Below are 20,000 nucleotides of genomic sequence, written 5' to 3' on the forward strand. Positions count from 1 at the left end.
GGTGATTCCTCTCTGTTTCTTGAATTAGATCGTGATCTGGTTCTGGATCTTGAAAAAGACTTGTGTGATCCTGCCTTGGAGTGACAGGTCTTTCCCCCAGGAGACCTTGATCTTTCTTTACTATTTGCAGGTATTATTTCACTTATTTCAAAATTAGATTTTGGAATTTTCAGGGAAAGCTGAAGTTTTTCAAGCTTACCACATTTTCGTGCCATGTCAATGAAATGAGAAGCATTCTCCTCCAGATCCTCATCACTTTCTCTAAAGGCTGGGTGTACCTTCTTGAAAGACGATGTTGACACAGAAATTTGTTGAGGTTTTAAGGACATGCAAATACCTTGTTTATAATTCTTCATTTCATTTTCATTCTGAATTTCAGAGTCTCTGCAATGAAAGAAGATAATATATCAATTTTGTGATATTCTCTATGAAAAACTGTCAACTAATTACTTTTCAGAATATATCTCACACTGTATATCAAATACAAACCTGGACCACATACTTAAACTTTACCAAAGTAGAATGAGGAACAGGAAATGGGTTTAATCACAAAGTTATATTCTAATCATTATATATGTTATACTACTTGCTATTCACATATAATAGGAGGGCCACAAAATAATGATTCATGACAAAAATATTCTACAAACCCCTCTATACAAGAGCTACTATTACTGTTTTAAATCAAATAAATCAGGTCTTTCTACTTAGCATGACAGATTGGTAAACCATACTCTGGGACTTGAGATAAAAAGCAAAACTTACTTTGCAGAGTCTTCCCTTTGACTGGCTTCTACTTTTTTAAAGTATGCAGACAGTTTCTCTTCTAAACTGTCAAGTCCAGGAATAGCCTCTTCTTCCCTGAAAAGCAAAATGAATTATCTCCAGAACTGTGGTTTTTCTAATACCATTCTGTATTCCACTGGCAATAACCACCAAAACTGTTCCTACCTGGAATGATTCATTCACAGTAGATTCTGAAACCAACACTATTTTCATCCTTACTAACTAAATTTCTTTATATGATCCTTCATGATACCTTACAACTAGAATAAAAAAGATTATCATAAAATAATATTTATTTTGACATACAAAACATATGTAAATAATCTGTCCAACATTCATCCTCTGTTCTTTTTTTGCCAAAGTTCTTAATAACTTTGTATTTTCCATGTCTCTCTTTGGTTCATAAAAGATGAGGAAATTACCTGAATAATCAATAAGAAGCTTTGATATTCAAAGAAAACTGTATACAGTGCCCTTTAAAAATAATACCTAATGATACTTAATGATGATTTACACAAACAGTTTTTTGTGTATCCACATCTGTCTGTAATGGAATAGACCTCAATGTTTCTATTTAATTTTGATGAACTGCAAGTATATGAAACACCAATGGTGTTGTTTTTTTTTTAGTTTTAACTTCCATTCCTGAAAATTGTTTTGACATGTTCTTGTTGCTCCAAGATTGGCTGAAGAATTATATCCACTTTCAAGCACTGAAATGAGGCAACCTATTAAAGGAGAAACAATTCTTTATTTCAAACCAAACAATATTTGCACTCATCTCAAGAAAAGGGTTAGAAAATCCAATACAAAAGTCTGGAAACTTACACTTTTGAAACTTCTGATGTTTTCAAACTTGAGCTCTCTGATTTTTTATGTTCCCTTTTTGACGACTTTTCCACTTTGTTTGACTTTTTTTCCTTCTTCTTCTTTTGACTCTTTTTATGCTTGTGTTTCTTGCTGCTGCTTTTACTTTTGCTATTACTCTTGCTACTATGACTGCTGTAGCTCTGGTCACTACTACTTGTGTCACTGCTACTGCTACTGCTGCTCCTACTCCTGCTTCTGCTGCTACTACTGCTTCCACTGTAGCTACTGTTGGATTTATTGGTCTTCTTCTTCTTGCGTGCTTCTTGAAAGAAGTTGAGGAAGACATTCACAATTAAATGACCTCATAAAAATGGTTTCCTTAAAAATTAAGCATATAACCAATGGGATAATAATAATAAAAAAAAAATAATAAAAATAATAAATGACAATACTTTTCAAAAGATAAGTATAAAACCAACAGGAAAAATAATCATGTTCAGGTAAGTACTATAAATCATTGAAAAAAAAAAGAAATAAGAAAAAAGAAAGAAAGAAAAAAAATCTACCTATCACTAAATTCAGCAGTAATTGCTGTTTACTTATCAGATATCATGTATTTGGCAATTATAAATGTGTGCTAAGCATTTCTTTACCTTACTGTTAACCTAAAGTATAAGGAAATGGTTATTACCTCTACTGTGCTTCTGCCGGCTTCTGGATTCACTGTCTTTTCTGTATCTCTTTTTATTTCGATCCTTCTTTTCAAGTGGCCTGAGGTGCCCACACCAAATTTGAAAGAGATTTTCATTAATAATTCATTATGAAATTCATAAAGTGCATCATCAAATTTACTCAATCTAATATTCAAAATATTATCCGATTTCCATAATTCCCAAAAGTAGATCTGCACCACATCTTATTCCTTCCCATTTACATTACCTTGACCCTTCAATATCCTTCAGGAACTTTTCTACACGAGCCTTGTATTCCTCATCTTCACGATTTGAACATGGAACAGCTGATGAGCTACCTGGAATAGTTGAAGTTTTGGTAAAACTTTAGATTTCCTGAAATAAGTATAAAGGAAAAAGAACAATGCATTATGAAATCATCCAATCTCATTCATAATCTATTTTCTATGAATGGGAATGAGCTGTTGACCCATTGCGTATGGGTGTCATGATATACATGACAGCACCGATTAGGCCTAAAAGATGGGTGTCAATGCGTACATGACACGACATCGGGATCTGCTCACAGTTGAATCATGCACACAGTCATCAAGTATTATGGCTGTAATGATGCTAGCTCCAGAGCTGCAAGCTTCCAGAGCTGCAGGCTTCCAAAGTCTGCATAAACCCACATTTTATGATGGATTTATGGAAAAATATTGTTTGGGCTACTCTGCACAACCCAGAGGGTGGAGAAAACACAATCCCTGTTCCTCTAATTTTCAGCCAGTGCCACTAGTGTTGTTTATCACCCATCCCAGTTAGGTCATTAGGCGCTCTATCCACAATGGGTTAAAATTGATGTGCAATTATCCTGTATCTTTCTTGGGAGAAATGGGACACAGTGAGCATGAACTTGTAAATAAGATACTGTCTGGCAAGCTTCATCCAGCCATATTCCACATACTATCCCTCCCCCTTCCATGATAACACTTCATCTCCATTAACCCATTAGCAGTGGATGGCATGATTTGCTGCCAAGGCAGAGTAAGTCATGGCACCATGCCAGACAATGTAAGCCCACCATCCCACTGCATACAGATTTTATTAAAATCACGACCAATGGGTTAACATCCAAACTTATATCCTCTACAATATTTCCCTTGGACCTCATTTGCTGTGCCAGGAACTTGCTTTTTCCTCTTTTTACTATTCATACACATTCATTCTTTTTGCTTTACATAATAGTTTAAACAAATTATTGCTTTATGTGATCAGTTTAAAAACTGAATCTTCTTTTTTCACACTCTCAAGGGTTAACTAATTTAAACTTTGTTTTTCCACAATGCTGTATGTACTTATCATATGAGAGAGATATATACTTTTTCATGGTGTGTCAAGTCAAGATCTTGAAATCCCTACGATAAAAAATTTGTCTGAGTGAAGCTTGAAATATTAGATCCTTTTTGTAACTGGGTACGGGGGTATCAACTAACCTTGCACAGGATAATGCGGGTAACCTGGTGGAGGAACATTCAAGGGAGGCATAACTCCCATCATGCCCATATTTGGTGTTACTGTTGAAGACTGCCAATTAGCCACAGGATACGTATATTCATGACCAGGCAGACTACCTCCCATACTGGATACTGAAGTGGTACCCAGAAATGACGAAGTGGTGTTAATGTTTGGAGGGGGGTGCCACTGACCCTCCTGTTGTGCCATTTTCTTGGATAATGGTGACAGAGATCTTGCTCGAGAGCTTTTATTGCTACTTTCAGAATCATTTCGTTTCCTGACAACAAAAGTAGACATTAGCAAGATAAAATGAATGATATAGAATATCTGTAGAGAGAGTGTGTGTACCTGTCTTACCTCTTGAATTCCTCTTCCATGTCAATAAGATCACGAAGAACAGTACGAGGTTCCTCAGGTTCTGGCACTCGTCCAAGTTTCCTGTTAAACAGAGACTCTTTATAATAACTAAGAAAAATCAGGCTAATAGAAATAAAATGATCATATTAAAGAGCATATATTCTTCAGCAAAAATATAATTTACCTTTCAAGGGCACTAAGAGCATCTTTGGCTGCTTTGTGCGTAGAATTGATTTCCAGACATTGTTTGTATTTTTTCTCGGCTTCTTCAGTCTTCTGGTCTTCTTCAAGTCTGTAATATATTCAGCAGTATAAAACATATAAGATATGACAACAGACTTTGCTAAAAGATGTACACATATATGTTTCATCCAAATATCAATTAGCCCTTCAGGAACAGGCCTTTTTGCAAGGTCAGATCCTTTTCAAACTGCATTTTTCCTACTGATGAAATTACTAGATATTTATTCCTTCACCTATGATGAACTATTATACCAAATGCTAATTAGCATCACTTTACTAATATATTATATATAGACTCATATTTCATGCTATAAATAATGCAAACACACATCTTAACCCACAGTTGGTACAGTGGTACAGCGCGCGCATTCCGCAGCCCCCCCCCGCCCCGCGTATTGTTTGTGCCAGCATTGATTTGTTTAAGATTGTTAAATTCGAACGAAATCCGTGCATTGGGCATTTGCTCAGGCTATCTCCCCCCCGGGGAATGAATGGGTTAACCTGACTTGTGTGATGTAATACGGATCTCGATATATTCCCATAAGGCTAGTGGCCTAATATCTCCTATAGCTTTTCTGAGCCTTGACAGAGGTATGTCGCATCGTATTGCTCTGTATCTGGGATTTTTCCATAGACATGCATAAGAGGTACCTCATACCTGTGATTATTGTTACCATAAGAAAACAAAAAAGGATACCATAGTTTAGTGATAGTGTACACTCAGCCACCCATCACAGTAGCATACATTTAAACTCTTATGAACTGGTCCCATTATAAAATGAACATGTATTCTGCTACTTCCTAGGTCTGGTCCAGTGTCTGAACTGAACAGTTATGTGTTGACTTTAGTGAATGACAAGGACCTCTCCCAGTACTCATGGTCTCCTGTAACCTTACCTCCAACAAGCATTTTTCTTCTCATACCAACCATTTATGTAACTCAAAACAGGTTTCCTTGAATACTGAATTTATCAAAAATATGCCCACTTATGAATTGTACTTATGAGAGGGATTATATGTAGGAATCTGGGATTTCTAAAATATTGAAAAAAAACCCATGACCCCCGTGACACCACACCCGACACACGTGTGACACAGCCAAAAACCTCCGTTCCGGTCATGCGATTGATTGACGATTTCAAAATGCAATTGCAATCCCGGGCATATGGCTTCGCGGTAGAAAGTGCACCCGTCGGGAAAGGGTTAATCCCAATGACGTCACACCCGCGGGACACCGCCAAAAAACTCCCAATTCCCGTGGCGTCATGCGATTGTGACGATTCATTTCAATGCATATTGCAATCGGCCCGGCATATGGGCGCGTAGGTAGAAGCACCACCCGGGAATGGGGTTAACCTAACATGAAGGTAAAAAATCACAGCAATAAAGACCTTGACCATATTCAATAACCTCTCTATTCATTTTGACTTTGGCCTGATTTATGCCAATATAACTATTTCTGTATTTACCTATTTCTGTGCCACTTTAGAAGCAGAGAAATGGCTATACTGTAATTTTCAAAATATAGAAATATAGTGTATATGTGTGTATATAAATAATATGATGGTATATCATATATTGGCTATGTATACTCACAAGTGTCTTCATAGGATTCAAAAATTAGAAGTAAAATGGAACTCTGCTCTGACCTTTGTGTAACTTGTTATACTTTCAGTAATTGCTATTCCGCTATTGCCCTCATATGAATACAGACTAAATGCAATATCATGATTCTTACATTTACAGAGCACATCCTTTATACCATGATCCAAAAGGTACTGTTTTTTGTACTACACCCAAATCTACCTCCACATCATTCAACAAGACCTTGTAAAGTTGCAAGGCTGGCAACATTCTTGACCTGACCCAGGCCAAGTCATTTCATCCCTGCTTCAACCCAGGAAGATAAGATCCAACCCTGAGAGTGCAAGGACAAGCTTGGTCCACCACTCTCTTGTGACCCCTTGGTGCTCTACTAGTTCAACCAAAAAGAACTAATTCTTCATGCATCTACTATACAGTTTTCATATCAAGTTTGTTTCTGTCTTTGACAGAACTCAATCATAGGGAATCCACTGAATAAATGACTCTGCCTTCACATCTATTCTTGATTCAAATATCTATCAGTTGTCATTCCTCCTCTACATTATTGGTACTATTTTGGCCTTTGTACTGCCAAGAAGAGGAGCTGCATACCTACCCCTCTAAGGAGACCACAACTCCAGTCTGTTCTTTTCTAAGCATAGGTAGTTTGCCAAAAACTTCCTATCCTCAAATAGGTAGTTCCAGTGACTAAATTTATTCCCCAATAAGCACCAGGTCTCAATTACAAAGAATTGCATACTTTTTCATGAAGTAATTCTTGCTTCTGAGGCGGCATCTCTAGCAGAACAAAGGTTGCCTTAACCCTATCCCGATGGGCCCAGCAATAAGTGGAAACCCCCTATGCCGGGCCCATGCAATATTGCATCAGGAACATCACACTGGTGCGTCACCCCGTCAGGCATTTAGCCGTGTCACACAGGTGTGACGCACTGTCATCAAAGGGTTAAGGTTGTGATATCCTAGCTCAGAAAAGCTAAATCTTATTACATTTCTTATGACTTTCAGATCACAGGTCCACATAAATTTTTGAGGAAAGCTGAATATTAGATCTTCAAATAAACACATTATACTTACTGTTTACCAAGTTCAACAAGTGTTTCACATATATATTTCCGAGCATTACTGTGAGTTGGATTGTATTTCAAAGCTTTCTGAAAGTCCTCTACAGCTTTCTCAAACCTTCCCAAATTTGCTAGTCTGAAAAGATAAAAGGTTAAATAAAATAAATAAATAATATGTTCCTCTATCAAAAACAAATTGCTGATTGCTGTGACACAGTAGGTTCCAAACATCTACACTTGAACCTTGTTTTGTATGTAAACCAGTATAACATTCCATTGCATTACATGTCTATCTCTCAACTGTATCTATACTAAGTAAAAACGTAGAAAAAAAATGCAGACTTCAAACTTACAAAGCTCCTTTAGCCACATATGCCTCTACGTTCTCTTCATCAATATGCAATGCTTTTCCAAGACACTGGAATGCTTCCTCATGCTGACCTTTTTTGAAAAAGGCTACACCTTCTGCCACAGATTTGTGAGCCCATCGTGCCATCTGTGCTCTTCTTAAAGGTTTGTACATCTCTTGCTCTGGGAACTTAGATCTGCAACAGACAATGGCATCAGAGTCCTCTTATCCTTATTTAACAATCCTATTCTAATATGATAAACTACACAATATCTAACCTCCTTTCCATTCAAGAACAACAAGGATGAACAGGAGATGCAACAAGGATGAAAAGAAAGAACAACAAGAAATGAGTAGTAGTCAGGACTGGGAGTGAGAAAGATTGAGGGATAGGGTTAAGGAGAGTTGGAGAGAGTGAAAAATGGAACTAAGGAAGTTGCAGGGGAAGTGGAGGGGAAGTAAGAGTGGGAAAGTAAGGGAGAAGTAAGGAGAGAGATCCTCATTGCTAATTATGAATTTATAGCACATCAAGTGAAACAAAGCCTGCCTCTAAAAAGGAAGAAATATCATATTTTTCAATAATGACAAAGTTGCAGTAAACCACCTGACTTACCTCAAAGTATACATTAATGATGATTGTGAAAATATATCCACTCCAAGTTTTCCCGCTAAATGCCTAACACTCCTTGGGTTTGTGAAGCTCTTCAGTTTTCTTAAGCACTCATCATAGCACTGTCTTGTTCTTCCCTCCATAACACTATTGTAAAAGAAAATTATATACTTTACATTCACAAACTTGTTTTGAGACTTTTATCCTTTATTGAAGTTTTATTCTTTCATGTTAGATAATGAATGTTGAGTAGATACAAGATGAATTTCAACTTCAAAATAATCAGCAAAAGTTTTATATGGACTTACTCGACAACAGGTGGACGATCAGATACTTTTGCTTTTCCTAAAACAACTTTGTCCTTCAGGTGAGCAGGTATTGCAACACCTTTAGCTCCAACACGAATATACTCATCAGCAGGGTCAACCTCCAGTACCTCAACAAGCAATCTCGTTCTAGTTAAATATCGACCAAGAGTATCACAATCTGCAGGTTCGGGATCAGTATCTTCAACCCGAAGATGAGCCTGCAAGGTTTGGTTTAGGATATCAAATTACAAATATCATAATCCTGTCTCTATAATATCTTAAATTTCATAGGCTATTCCACTGAATATTCTGAAATTGATTAAAATAACATAACAACAATTTTTAAAAATATAGAATAAGAGACTAACCTTGATATGTGTATTATGAAGATCTCTTGTTACAAATCCCATGGTAGCCTGTACCCTCACTGCACTAACCAACTCATTTACATGGCCTGTTACTTGCACAAATAACAGATCTCCACGTTTAACATTCTGGAAGGGTAACCACACATCAACCTTATGCTTAATTTCACTGCCGCCAGCAATAAAGCAAGCTTACAAAACTTCCCACCAAGAGGTTTCTCGAGAATGTGAAGCTGCACTGAACCTCTCACAACGAGTTTCATCCACACCTTTGTAAGGGATGACAAAAAGCAGTCTAAGTGGCGCAGCACAGTATCATGCTGGGAGAGATCTCTCGTCAGGTGGCTGCGCACATTTTGTTATCTTCCCAGCAGGAGAGGCTTTAGGCAAATATGCGTTAAGGTGTAAATGGGATAATCAAACTCCATTTGCATGATTATATCTCTGATTCATCTAATTCTTTTATCTTTAGATGTTACTCCCTGGCTTCTTGATCTATGTAAATGCACCAGCATATTCACACTCAGCCTATTATTACTGATGCTGGGAACATGAACTGTACACAATGGTTTTGTTTTATTAAATTTTTACACAGCGCTCCAAATGCACTCACAGTTTTGTTTTATTAACTTTTTACACAGGGCTCCAAATGCACTGAATAACCTATGTGTCAGTACTAGCCCTACCTGACCTTACCTGCTTACCTCATTCATTGGATTTTCATGGAAAAGTTTTATTGCTTATTACTCTGATCATCATTAACCCGTTCCTGACGGGGCCATTTCAGCTTAAAAAGACCAAAATTCCAGGACATTCGAACGCATAAGCCTAACGCGTTGGGATTCTCGCTCGCTGGCTCCTCCCGTGCGCCGGGCTGGACAAAATAACGTGTCCCCGGCGTGTGGCCCAAATACCACTAGACGTGATATCTAGTAACCCGTTGTTAACCCTATGACGACGGTGCGTCACACTCGTGTGACACGGCCAAACTCCAGATGCCGGGGCGTCATGCGATTGTGACGATTACAATGCAATATTGCAATCGCCTGGCATAGGGGACTTCGCGTAGCGAGTGCCCCGTCGGGAAAGGGTTAAGGGGTTAACATTATCATTATCAACACTATGGCACAAGATGACACATATACATGCCATGGCGAAATGAACCTTAACCTATTGCAGACGGGGGATAGATTTACTCGCTCAGTTTCCAGGATAGGTCTTATTTCAGAGCAAGGCAAGGCTCGACTTTTCCCACTCTTTTTCAGTAACTCATTCTAAACTAGAGCCATTTTTGTGTTTTAATTTTTGTGTGTTTTATTGTATTGAGAGACTTACGTGCATCATATGACAGGCTCCATCAATGTTGCAATTGACTAAAATTGTAGTACAGGGTCCATGTCAGCTCATTATTTTCTTTATATTCAGTGTGATAGAATTATTACTGTTTTATGGGAGGACAAAAACCAACTTTATTTTTTGTATTTGTGTACTTTTATGAACAAATTAGAAACATATAACCATCCACAATAAAGATAACATGAAGAAGTAGAGAAGAGGAAGGAATCCTGTGCTTTTGATTGTGAGTGCTACAGTAAAAGGCATCACTACTGACACAAGAGCACCTTGTAGATGCTGGGCATGGTTTGAGTCACCTTCCTCCTCTTGTTCTGCCTGCACATCCTTCATCAATGGTACTTTAGGACGAGAGTTTGGCAACTTGCTGTGTGCCATTAATCTATAAAGATAGTATTACTAGAGACCGTGGATGGGTGCCATTCAAGGCTCTCTCTCCTGCTGGTGCTAGAAGAAAGTGGATGTCACATGAAACACATTTTGCTTAATCCATTGCGGATGTGTGTCATAACGTATATGATGCAGGAGCTTTGACCTGACAACGGGCATCATGACGTACAAGACATTTGGGGATTTTGGATCACTATGCTATCTTATTTTGCTATGAGTAAGGATTGAGTGAAGATGATAATTGCAGACATAATAGCTATAATTACTGTAATATTAAGCAAACCTAACATCCAAAACCAAGATGGCACCACTTTCTTCTAGCACCAGCAGGACAGAGAACCATGAATGGCACCCATCCACAGTCTCTAGCAAGCACTATCTTTATAGAGCGATGGCACACAGCAAGTTACCTACCTCTTGTTCTACCTACCTCTTGTTCTAAAGTACCACCGATGAAGGATGTGCAGGCATAATGAGAAGAGGAAGGTGATTCAAACCATATCCTGTGTCTAAAATATGCTCCTGTGCCAATAGATGCCTTATACTGTGGCACCCACAGTCATAAGCACAGTTTTCCTTCCTCTTCCCTACCTCTTCATGTTATCTTCATTGTAGATGGTTATATGTTTCGCATTCGTTCATGACAGCACACAAATGTTTTCCCTTAAAACAACAATACTTCTATCACACAGAGAATAAAGAAAATGAGCTGATATGGATCATATACTACAATCTTGGTCAACTGTAGCATTGATAGAGCCTGTCCTATGGCACATATAAGTCCCTAAACACAATGAAAAACACAAAAAATAAAACACAAAAATGGATCTAGTTTTACAATGAGTGACTGAAAGAGAGTGAGAAAAGTCAAAGTATGTTGTGTGAAGTTGCCTCGCTCTGAAATAAAACCCATCCTGGAAAATGGACAAGTGAATCTATCCCCCATCAGTAATGGGTTAATATTACAGCAATTATAGTAATAATGACTACAATTGTCATCATCACTCACTCCTTACTCATAAAACAATAAAATATCACAGTGATCCAAAATCCCTGAATGTCATGACAACCATCATCAGGCCAAAGCTCCTGCGTCATGTATGTCATGACACTCGTATGCAATGGGTTAAATGACTGATAGTGACTGAGTTACTCACTCAACATCATTATTAGTGTTTTATAATCATTATCACAATCATCATTTTCATTGTCATCCTCATAATAATAAGGTATCATTGATGAACTTTGTAAGTCAGTGTGTTTAGGCCTGTCTCTCAGCTTGTTTCCCATTCCTGGCATAATACTGATGTCACGATAGTCATAAAGAAAACCATGCTTTTACTGCCATGTTTTAAAAAGGTATCTTGATATTTTTTATGTTAGATGGCCCTGGAAGTGTCTTTTTAGAGTTTTCAAAAAAAACAAACTGTTACGTGACTTGATTGGTTTAGAAGTAAATAGTGACATCAAAAAAGCATCATTGGCATATGCATCACATGTATAAAAAAAATCCAAAACATATCTTTATTTTTCTATTTACCCCTCAGATTTCCTTTACATAGAGCATACTCCACATGATAAATAAAAATTGAGTATATACTATTATATCAGTCTATCATAAGCTTCCTAGAGCTCATGAAAAAAATGGAAACTATATACCTCAATATAACCAAAAACCCCGAAATCAGGTATTCAGGTTAACACTCACTCACACACACACACACACACACACACACACACACACACACACACACACACACACACACACACACACACACTCACACACACACTCACACACACACTCACACACACACTCACACATACACTCACACACACACTCACACACACACTCACACACACACACACACACACACACACACACATCATATTGTGTCATGCGGTAACAGCACATGCCATTGGGGACACAATATCACAAAATGGCTTTTTGTATGGCCTGCACGCCAGGTGATTGTGTGTGCAGTGGGTGGTAGTGGCTCGAGCGGGCAAATAGTCCAAAACATTTGGCCTACACATTTCTAAATACCATATCGAAATACCATGGTGTTAAGTCCAGGCAGTGCTAAAACCACCTCAGCATTATCAGGTTAGGACAATTCTTGACCAAAGAGTCATCTTCCAGCTTTGCAAATTAGAATATTTATCCTGTTTAATGCTAAGAGTGACTTCATTTGGCTATATTAGTGAAAACTACAGTAATTGTAGCAACTATAATTGCATTACTCATAGAGTAATAGAGAAAAACAGCAATCCACTCTCCCCTAATATCAAATATGCCATAACGACTATTGGCACCTATGGGATGCCACCCATCTTCAAACCTGCGATGCCATCTATCCACAAGTTAAATATAACAAATAAACATGTACAAAAGTAAGCAGTTTATCATGGACTGATATTTTTTAAACCTTCTTCCTCAGTAAAAATAAGCACTTTTTTTATATTTGATAGGGCTAGATGAAGTACTGCAAAAAAATACAATTACATCATTGGGTACTCATGAAAATCTCATCCTTTTTCATTTACTGTAAATCAGGCTTGTCTGCCTGGTATATAAAAGTTAGTGTTTAGCCACATAGTACAGGCATAAAAATAGAATTTTAAAAATAAAAATGGATCCTGGTCCATCCTTATGAGTGCTGAGACTAGAAAGATAAGATTACTGACAAGATTATTATTGTCCAAAATTATCACAAAAGTCATTTGTGATAGGCCTTTAATGCATTAACACTGAGTGACGTGATATCATGTCTTGTGGTGGAAGCACTTGCCACTGGGGATGTGATATCTTGTAACAGTCTTTGTACAACTGACAATCTGGGTGATCATGTGCACAGAGGGTTGAACCTAAACCATCCCATTGTTACTGAGTTAATGTGCAGTATCATGTTTCAGCATGATACTGCATTGTCATGTATCTATGACAATGAGATGACTATAGTATGACATGATATAGTTTTTTGATCATTTGACCATTACTTTACTACCATTAGATCATATATTTTCTTTACTCACAATTCTATATCCACTAATAATCCCTAGTCATATCCACTAATAATCCCTGGATGAAAAAGATAAAATAGCATACCTTGTAGAACAGTTCCTCTCTTGCTTTCTTAGACAGTTTCCAAAAATACTCTAAAGGTGGAAGATGGTCATATCGATCTGAAAGAATACAGACAATATCAGCAATCATCCATATTCAATAAGCAAAAAAATCATTATTCAAAAGATAATCTACTACTGATAACACTAAAAACAAAATAACGCCTTGAGACATATCAATAAAACATAAATAAATCTAAGTGATTCTTGGACATCAAACAAAAAAGAACTTTCAACTATATCTACACTCCCCAGAAAAAGGAGTAACTGGAGAGCAATGTATGAATTAAAGAAAATATCTCTCAACCCTCAGTGACCAAAGGATTTGAAAATAGTAAGTGCGATTTCCAAAGGTGTATCCTAACTGTGTAAAACTGAAAACTATATACAGGTGGTGAAACATAGGCCCTAGCAAAGTGTCGTTCTTAAGCTATTGGCATAAGAAACAGGATAAGTTAAATATAATATATTTACTTACTTATTTTCTATGGTGAGATAAGTGTGAAAGAGTGGGGCATATAATCATTTCATCACACTATTACCAAATAGAGACTGTCCAAATTAAATCAAAGAGGAAGTTAAAGAATAATCTCATCTCCCTGATATCCCTTTCCCATGATGGCTAAGTCAGGTCAGTGAAAGTAAAAACATTCTGTACTGGTAATATTAACCTAAATGAGAGAATTTTTAAAAATATTTTTCCTTCCAATTCTACTAAAAAAAACTTGGGTTTTACTTCTGATATTCCATAGGATGATTTTACTTACAATTTTTAACTTTTAAAGAAGAAGGTGACATGCACTGGAGGGCAGGACCATTTTGGTAGATTAATCTCATTTATTAGTAAAGATTGAGTTTGGTAGTGGGTGCTGTAGTATTGCAATGGTTGAAGGGCAGGTCAGTTGATGACACAGAATACAAGAGACAAGTTCTAGCAAAAGGAGAGTCAACAGTAGATCCTTCAGACCAACTTGAGGTTAAAAACTGTCAAAGGATCTAATGAGGAAAAGGGAAACTTCAAATAAATAGATTTTACATGATTCTTGAAGTGATGAAGAATGACTTATGAACATAACAGAAAATGTACAATAAGGACTTATGAGTTGCTGTGAAGGTAGTCGACTAATGTGCCTGAACTGAAGGGACTGAAGAGAAGGAAAATGTTCCAATATGTTAACATCACATTCACACATCACAAGTAACTTTACCTTTTACGCCATATTCATCCATATCCTCTTCCACCCATGGGTATAGTTCGCTGGAGACAAATAGATGCTCAGCCTTCTTGCTAATGAAGTCATGGAGCTCCTTTGTATGCATTTTACGTTCATTGCTGTAAAAAAAAGAAGTAAAAGTCATTTCCTACAATAAAAGGACAAATCTTTTTAAAAATTGCATCTCCCTAAAGAGATTATTCAATAACATGTAACCCATTTGCGCCGGTTGATGTGTTATCACGTCAGCATAATATTTTGCTCCCCCTGGATGATGTCTTTTTCTAGATCTCCATCTCTATTCTTCAAGCCTCCTCTCTCTTGGTTGGTTAAAATGGTGCATGTGGCCCAAGTCAAGTCATGCTGCTGACTTCAGTCCACTTGATCATGTGGCCAAGCTTCAGCCTACAAAACTGACCTCTCCAGAGATTGCTAGAGGCGACTGACAGAATTAGTTCAGAATTGTCAAGTATGGACTTCTTCCTCCTAACTCAGCCCCAAGACAGGTTGAGTACGCCCTGCAAATGCTTTCCTAAGGACAGTGCTGATTCTCATAGTGAGGTTGTAGTTCCTACCAGATAACCATAGCCTCTATCATACCACGAGAAGACTCTTATAGACTTTATGCTTGTAAGAAATTGTCCATCACCTTCTTGTCTTGGCATTCCGATATTGAAGGTTCCACTGTTCTGCTGCTCAAATCACAGAAAATATTGGCAATGATGTCTTCAAAGCAATTCAAGTATATACTTGGGCCTCCTTATCCTTTTTCTTTCTTACCCCTAAGTGTATTAACCCATTCGTGCCGGGGCGGTTCCGGCTTTGCACGGTTGCAATACCAGGGTTTTCGAACGCATAAGCCTAACGCCTCAAGACTCTCGGACGCACAACCTGCGAGCCTGGGCTGCCCGCTCGCTCACCCCGAGCACCGGCCTTGCCCTCATATCTCATCCCTGGTGTCTGACACAAAAAACACAAAACGTGTCAGCACATCAACCGGCTCGAATGGGTTAAGCCCTGCTATGTCTATCTGCAAGTGTTCTTGCATTGGTTTGTCTCAAATAAGTGATAATTGGGGTGCAATTTTATCTTTTAAATAAGATGATTTCCTTCTCTTAGTTTATGCAGTGTGGTTTTCTTTGTGGTCAGTATGCTCATATCAATCAATTCACTGAATAGGTTATTGTCTTCTTAACCTAGTGTTTCTTCTTAGGGTTTTTTTATTCTTCTTTTGAAATAAAAGCTTTCTTATCAGACCATTATTTATATCAAATTAGGTTTTTGCTCTGAAATTCCATAAATTGGACAAGTCTACTGCCTGAATTATGCATGCTCTACTAATCTATTCTTTTGTAATTTGTATAATTTCTCGTATAATGATGTTACTGCTGTTACTACTTTTCTTTACCTATCTTTTAAAATTCATTATTCATTCCCAATTTTTTTCTCTAACCAGGTAAATAACCTGCTTTCCTTTCCTTGTATTTAATTGATTTAATCATAAGCATGTAATGAAAAGCAAACAGAAAAGAAAAGAAAAGAAAAAGAAGAAAAAACAAGAAAAAAAAAAAAGAAAATAAATATAGATAAACCTTCAAAACTAGTGTAAAGAAATATAAAATCTTGGAAAGGTTTGTGTTACACACTCCCCCATCTGTTATCTTCCTCTCCTGTCACCTGTCCATGTGTATGACGTGTATAATGGCACAGAGGTTTGTCAATGCATGTGCCAAGTCAAGGACCAGGGTAGATGATTGTGAGGACACTAAGCTGTGGAGGGTGACCAAGGGCAAAGTATGCATGAGGATAGGTAGGCAGGTGAACGAGCAGTACAGGATGTACAGAGTTATTCTGGTATTCTCCAAGACTCAACCCATGTGGTTGGCTCCCTGTCCCTGTCCTTCTCCCGCTCTCTCTCATATACTTACCAAAATTCTAAAAGATGAGCTTTATAGGCAGCATAATTAACCTCTTTTAGATTTAGTTGAGTGATATCTTTAGGGTGGTCTGTTGTCAGTTGCTTAAGGAGTGCATGACCATGGAAGTTGACTGATCTCGTCACCAGGTCACTGTTGAGAGAGACTGCTGCAGCCATTTTCTTGTCTGAAAGATAAGAAAAATCAGAGCAAGTTGTTTTTTCTGTAATATTACCATTAAAAATGAATAAGTGTAGGGTTTATCATGATTGTTACAATCAGTAATAAAAATAATAAAAATAATAATAATAAATAAATAAACAAATGATCATAATCATCTATAATGCAAGTTGTAAAGAAACTGGTCACACAGATAACATTTGTTCTAGCTAATTAATGAGTCTGTTGGTAGTTACTCTGAAACACTTTAAATACTGTCACACAGTGTTGCTTCAGTGAGAAGCAAAAATGTAATTTATATAACAACCAGTCATGTACATTGCCATGTTCAAAATAACAAATCTGCCAGAAAAAACACTAAGGGTAATCTAATATAAAACAAAAAGTTTATATAAAGTCACATTTTTCTCAGTAAGGCAAAAGCCACTGACGTATCTGCTATAATTCAAGTGTTCACCAAAGCCTACATGCTTTCTTTGCTCTAGTAAAGGAGAAAATATCTCCACCTCACTTACTTCGACAAGAGTAAAAATCACAAAACCCCCAGCTTTTCTATCCAACTTGCTGGTAAAATGGCTTGATTTTTAAGGTTTCCCCAAGGTAAACTTTAGTTGTCTATATTTCAAGAATTTGATTTTACACACCAGAAAATGTATATTTCATTGGAATATATTAAATAGATACAGTAAGAGTCAAAACTGAAAAAATTCTCATAACTACCCATTACATATGAATAAAAATGGGAATAGATTACCATTATTGTGCAAATAAAATGTGTAAAGCAACAAAAACCATATTCATTGTAGGAAACAGAACTATCATTGGCTTAGGGAGATATAGCAAGCAAGGGGAATGGGGTTATGGGGATGATATACTGGGTGTGGCTGAGGAAAATTTTGCTACTCATTACTACATATATTTGTGGGTACTACTTTTCACCTCATTTATGAGGAAAAAGTTGCTGGGTTAAAGATCCACCAGCTTTTATTAACTCACTGTCAAATGAGGTATTAAGTAAAGATGTGGTAAGCCATGATTGGAAAGACTTGTCTTTAACCCATTCACAATGGATTATGGCATGTCATCATAATATTTCTAACAAGACATGTTTTGCCATATATTTACATTGTACATAGTTTTGTTTGTATATTCACCCACAGGACCCACAGGGTGAGTGAAAATCACTCTATGAGCCTCAAAACAAAGATAGATAATCAGGGAGGTCTACACTCTCTATCTTGCAAGAATATACAAAGTGGATCTTTATTGCTTTAAATATATTTAATATGCCCAATTTTATGCCTCTTTTCATTCATATATACTGTAACTATTCTTTTCTCCCTTGTGTATGTACTTGATCTACGATAATGAAATAGACATTTTCTGGTGAAATCAAGCTCTTGAAACATCAAAGGCCCAGAGTCTGCCTTAGTGAAACTTGAAAAATCAGGAATTGTTTGCAATTGGAGGTAGACAAGCTAGTGGGGTTTGACATTCAAAGGGATTAAAAGAATACTAAGAAAAAAAGTTACTTTATAGCATGTGGCACTTTTAACCGTTTGATGACTGTGCGTCACACCCATATGACACGGCTAAATGCCCGATGACGGGGCAAAACACCAGTGTGACGCAATATTGCATAGGCCCGGCGTAGGGGGTTTCCACTTATCGCTGGGCCCGTCGGGATAGGGTTAAATGACCCAAGGTATCAGATAATGTGACAAAATAGTGTTTGAAAAAAATTGACAAACTATAATCAAACTTTTTTTTTTCATTCAACTGATGGTGCAGTTCTACAGGTAAAAATTACCCAATATGATATTCCTAAGGTTATCTGGTTCTTACCAAATGTTCACACTATGGTATTTTTACTAAATGATTGGCACTTGGTTCATTAGAGATACACTATGCTACCTATTACTCATTCTGTTTGGCTTTTGCTCTACTTAGTAAACTTTATTTTGAATAGTATGCTTAAGAAAATATGTAAGTATGTAAGTAAAGTAAAATAAATAAGACAAGAACTGGAAAGAAAAAGTTAAAGTTAGCACAGTATATCTAGAATGAACACCCTGAATTTTCGGTAAAAATGTCATTGTGTCTCCACATTTGGCATGAAAGTTCCAGGCACCTATTGCTAACTGCTAACACTTTGATCTTAATTCATGTCGATGATCTGTGGATTTGCAGCAGCGTTAATTCACGTCGGTGAATGCTGAGAGTTATTAAGAAACATATCATTCTCTGCAACTTAAGGAAATGTTGCCTCGAAAGTTGTCATCTGCCGAGATTGTGAGCCTAGTTTTATTTTGCATTTTCCAAATATAAATTCAAAGTAAAAATAATAAAACCATTCTCCTAATTTCATATTCCTAAGTAGTCATAATTCAGACTAAACCATATATCACCATATCCTTATCTATTAGTTAAACCAACTAAAAACAGCACGAATATAAAATACCCGAGGCAGAGCACTACATCCAAGGAAATGTGGAGTGTTTGGTGGTCCTGAGGCGCCCTTGTTTACACTCCTGGCGTCGTCCGGCGGAGATCGGAGCCCTCTCGTCGGGGAGGGATCACGCGGTTGGTTTTGAAAAAGTATATTAATGTTCAGGCACTTGCTCATGCACCGATTATGCTTAATGACCCTACACTCCTGTTTGATTGTGTCGATCACTTGCACTAGATATTTAAGCATAGAAGTCATCAAGAACTACAGCGGAAGTGGATTTAAACGGTTACCTTTAAACGAGGATCTCTTTTGATTCAATTAATTAGCCAACAGACCAAAGGTTGTTGAAAAGTGTCTACTCGCCCAGCCCATATTATGAAGTAACAACAAACTCACTTTCCTATTTTCATCTTGATACGCATGTAGCAGTGTACTATGTAGAAGTCAGTATTTTAAGAAATAGTTTAAGCAGCCGTAGCCAAGCTTCCCAAGGGCTACTTGGGTCATTGGTTTATTATACTAGAAATTCATTCGTATACATAAATTTAATTTCATCCTCATGTAAAGTGGTTACAGTTCTAGTTGTACATTTCAACCACGTAGACAGCGGATTCAAAGAAGGGCGGTCGAACCGCGTGCGACAAGGTCGTATGGAGCAACAAATACCGAACCGGTTTTCTTATTTTCAC

The 20,000-nt window shown here is 37.2% G+C and overlaps 1 protein-coding gene across 2 annotated transcripts in view; it reads right to left on the minus strand.

Moving 5' to 3' along the window:
* The window catches only part of LOC122260012 (uncharacterized), a 21,122-nt gene extending 1,664 nt beyond the window's left edge, over positions 1–19,458 (minus strand). The window contains exons 1-17 of one of the 2 annotated variants that reach the window (XM_043027088.2): positions 19,321–19,458; positions 16,692–16,866; positions 14,758–14,882; positions 13,533–13,609; positions 8,687–8,812; positions 8,319–8,536; positions 8,014–8,157; positions 7,405–7,596; positions 7,065–7,187; positions 4,327–4,434; positions 4,143–4,223; positions 3,764–4,062; positions 2,536–2,626; positions 2,288–2,367; positions 1,615–1,918; positions 766–861; positions 1–384 (exon numbers count right to left, since the gene is read on the minus strand). The exon at positions 1–384 is cut by the window's left edge and continues 1,664 nt beyond it. In XM_043027088.2, coding sequence (XP_042883022.2) covers positions 1–384; positions 766–861; positions 1,615–1,918; positions 2,288–2,367; positions 2,536–2,626; positions 3,764–4,062; positions 4,143–4,223; positions 4,327–4,434; positions 7,065–7,187; positions 7,405–7,596; positions 8,014–8,157; positions 8,319–8,536; positions 8,687–8,812; positions 13,533–13,609; positions 14,758–14,882; positions 16,692–16,858 — 2,615 coding nt within the window. In that variant the 5' untranslated portion in view covers positions 16,859–16,866; positions 19,321–19,458. The remainder of the gene's footprint in view (positions 385–765; positions 862–1,614; positions 1,919–2,287; positions 2,368–2,535; positions 2,627–3,763; positions 4,063–4,142; positions 4,224–4,326; positions 4,435–7,064; positions 7,188–7,404; positions 7,597–8,013; positions 8,158–8,318; positions 8,537–8,686; positions 8,813–13,532; positions 13,610–14,757; positions 14,883–16,691; positions 16,867–19,320) is intronic. The other variant, XM_043027089.2, reaches the window with a different exon arrangement.
* Between the last annotated feature and the right edge of the window lie 542 nt (positions 19,459–20,000).

Source organism: Penaeus japonicus, unplaced genomic scaffold, assembly GCF_977035675.1.
Source record: "Penaeus japonicus unplaced genomic scaffold, GWHDUDI00000001_assembly GWHDUDI00000009, whole genome shotgun sequence".
NCBI lineage: Eukaryota > Metazoa > Arthropoda > Malacostraca > Decapoda > Penaeidae > Penaeus > Penaeus japonicus.